The sequence below is a fragment of the Poecilia latipinna genome, unplaced genomic scaffold, assembly GCF_001443285.1.
Source record: "Poecilia latipinna isolate Pla-1442-1.1 unplaced genomic scaffold, P_latipinna-1.0 Scaffold3942, whole genome shotgun sequence".
Lineage (NCBI taxonomy): Eukaryota > Metazoa > Chordata > Actinopteri > Cyprinodontiformes > Poeciliidae > Poecilia > Poecilia latipinna.
Window position 1 is genome coordinate 21,010 of NW_015116558.1, and position 2,127 is coordinate 23,136.

The window sequence follows — 2,127 nt, forward strand, 5'->3', positions numbered from 1 at the left end:
AATCAAAAGTTATTTCAATGTAAAACATCTTAACACACCGAGTTACATGTTAACATAGGACCCCTTCTTTGATATCACCTGCACAATTCTTACATCCATTGAACGTGTGAGTTTGTGGATAGTTTCTGCTTTCTTTCCAGGATGTCAGAATACCTTCCCAGAGCAGTTGTTTAGATATGAACTGCCTCTTGATATGAACCATTAGATCTTCTGCTTGAGGATACTCCAAAGGTTCTCAATAGGGTTGAGGTCAGAGGAGGATGGTGACCACATCATGAGTTTCTCCCTTTTTATGCCCAATAAAAGGGGCACACAGGAATTCCTTGCAACATTCCTGTGTCATGCTGCAAGGAATGACACAGTGGTATTACTTGCAGCATGCATTGTCATGCATGAATATGATTTTGCTACTGAAGGTACGGCTCTTCCTTTTGAGCCATGAAAGAAAGTGATCAGTCCGAAAGTCCATATACTTTGCTGAGGTCATTTTCACACCTTCGGGGACTCTGAAGGGGCCAACCAGCTCTCTCCCCACGATTTCGGCCCAAAAATATGACCTCCTTTCTGACATCACAGCCGTGTTGGGACGTGGTGGCCTTCATACCTTGTCATATGGCACTACACTATCTGATCATTTTCGTCAGCAGAGAGATCCTTTTTCTTTCCAGTATTGCTTGAAACCTGTAGCCTGCTTAATAATGTGGAACATCCTTCTTAAGTAGATTTCTTTTAATTGAGCTCACCAGACAAACTAATCAACCAGCTCTCTGAAATTAGTTAGTGATTGAAAGACCCCTGACACACAATACCATCTATAAATTTAATAGCACAACAAAAAAATTTAATCTTTATGACACTTAAATCCAATTTGCATAATAATTTGAAACATGGTGTACTGTTTTAGAAGAATAAAACAATATGAACCAAATTTCCATCCGTTCTCAAACACACCTGAATCAAATTAATGACTCATTACCAATCCTCTCCAGAGCTGAAGGACTAAATGCTGGTGACTGAATTCAGACTTTTGTTTATATTGGAGAAGGACTACCAGTGACTGGTATAATGTCCAGCATCTGTCAGCCTGCGGCGTGTTTTTTTTGTGTTGTGTTTTTCCAAAAAAACACAACACAAAAAAGTGCATTTATTTTGCCGTTAAAAGAAGAAATTTGTAATAACCTAAGAATAATTTTTAACCAAAAAATCTCTAACACAAATCATAAATTTGCTTTGGGAGTTTAAAAAACCTTACATGATTCACTGATTGCTTTTGTATCTACCCTGTTAAATAAACATATAAAAACTGTATACTTTTGGAATTGTATATTTATTGACAGACTGTCTAATAATAAGTCCTGCAAGAGATCAACTGAAGGGCCCTTGATTCTCACTACTTATGTCTGTTTTAGGAAGCCAGTAAGTGGGTGACACTTACACCTGGGAGGAGATGTACCCAGGACATGGTGGACATGAACCTGCTACGTTACAAACACACTGGCCATCATGCTATTAAAACACAGGACTTCTTTGTTTTCCACCTGATGGATGGAAAGAATCAATCACCATCACAGCGCTTTCAGATTTTTGTCAAAGAGCTGGAGAAAGGTGATGGAATTTAGTCTTACATTCTTGACATGGATTGAGATGAAATTCGTTTCTATTGATATTCCTCTGGCTGCCAGTATACATGAGCATCGCAGCTACAATAGTGTTTAAGAAGTCATCCTAGAAGGAAATGTCATGATAATTACGATACATTTTATGGTATGCAGTTCGTTTATTCAACTGGACAGGCAGAAGAGCTATGCAGACCAGAGTCATATTAACTATCATCAAATGGTCACAGTCATGAATGACCTGGAGAGTTTCTGTGATGCAGCAAACCTCCTTCCTATTGATCTGAAAACAGCATTTCATGTCTTTTGTTCTGAAAACTTTTAACACTTTTGCTTACATTTTCATTTTGAAAGCAGAACTTCATGTCTTTGTTCTCAGAACTTGTAACGTTTGTACTCAAAACTTCTTCTCACGCTCAAACTTAGGCTGCATTCACACTGCAGCCTGAAGTGACCCAATCCCGATTTTTTGTCAAATTTGATTTTTTTTTGCTGGGGCCATTCACACTGC

General features: G+C 38.4%; 1 protein-coding gene across 1 annotated transcript in view; it reads left to right on the forward strand.

The window, feature by feature from the left end:
- The window catches only part of LOC106941930 (FRAS1-related extracellular matrix protein 1-like), a 9,901-nt gene extending 8,051 nt beyond the window's left edge, over window positions 1–1,850 (forward strand). Inside the window, exon 9 of the mRNA XM_015025084.1 lies at window positions 1,410–1,850. Coding sequence (XP_014880570.1) covers window positions 1,410–1,619 — 210 coding nt within the window. The 3' untranslated portion in view covers window positions 1,620–1,850. The remainder of the gene's footprint in view (window positions 1–1,409) is intronic.
- The last annotated feature ends 277 nt before the right edge of the window (window positions 1,851–2,127 follow it).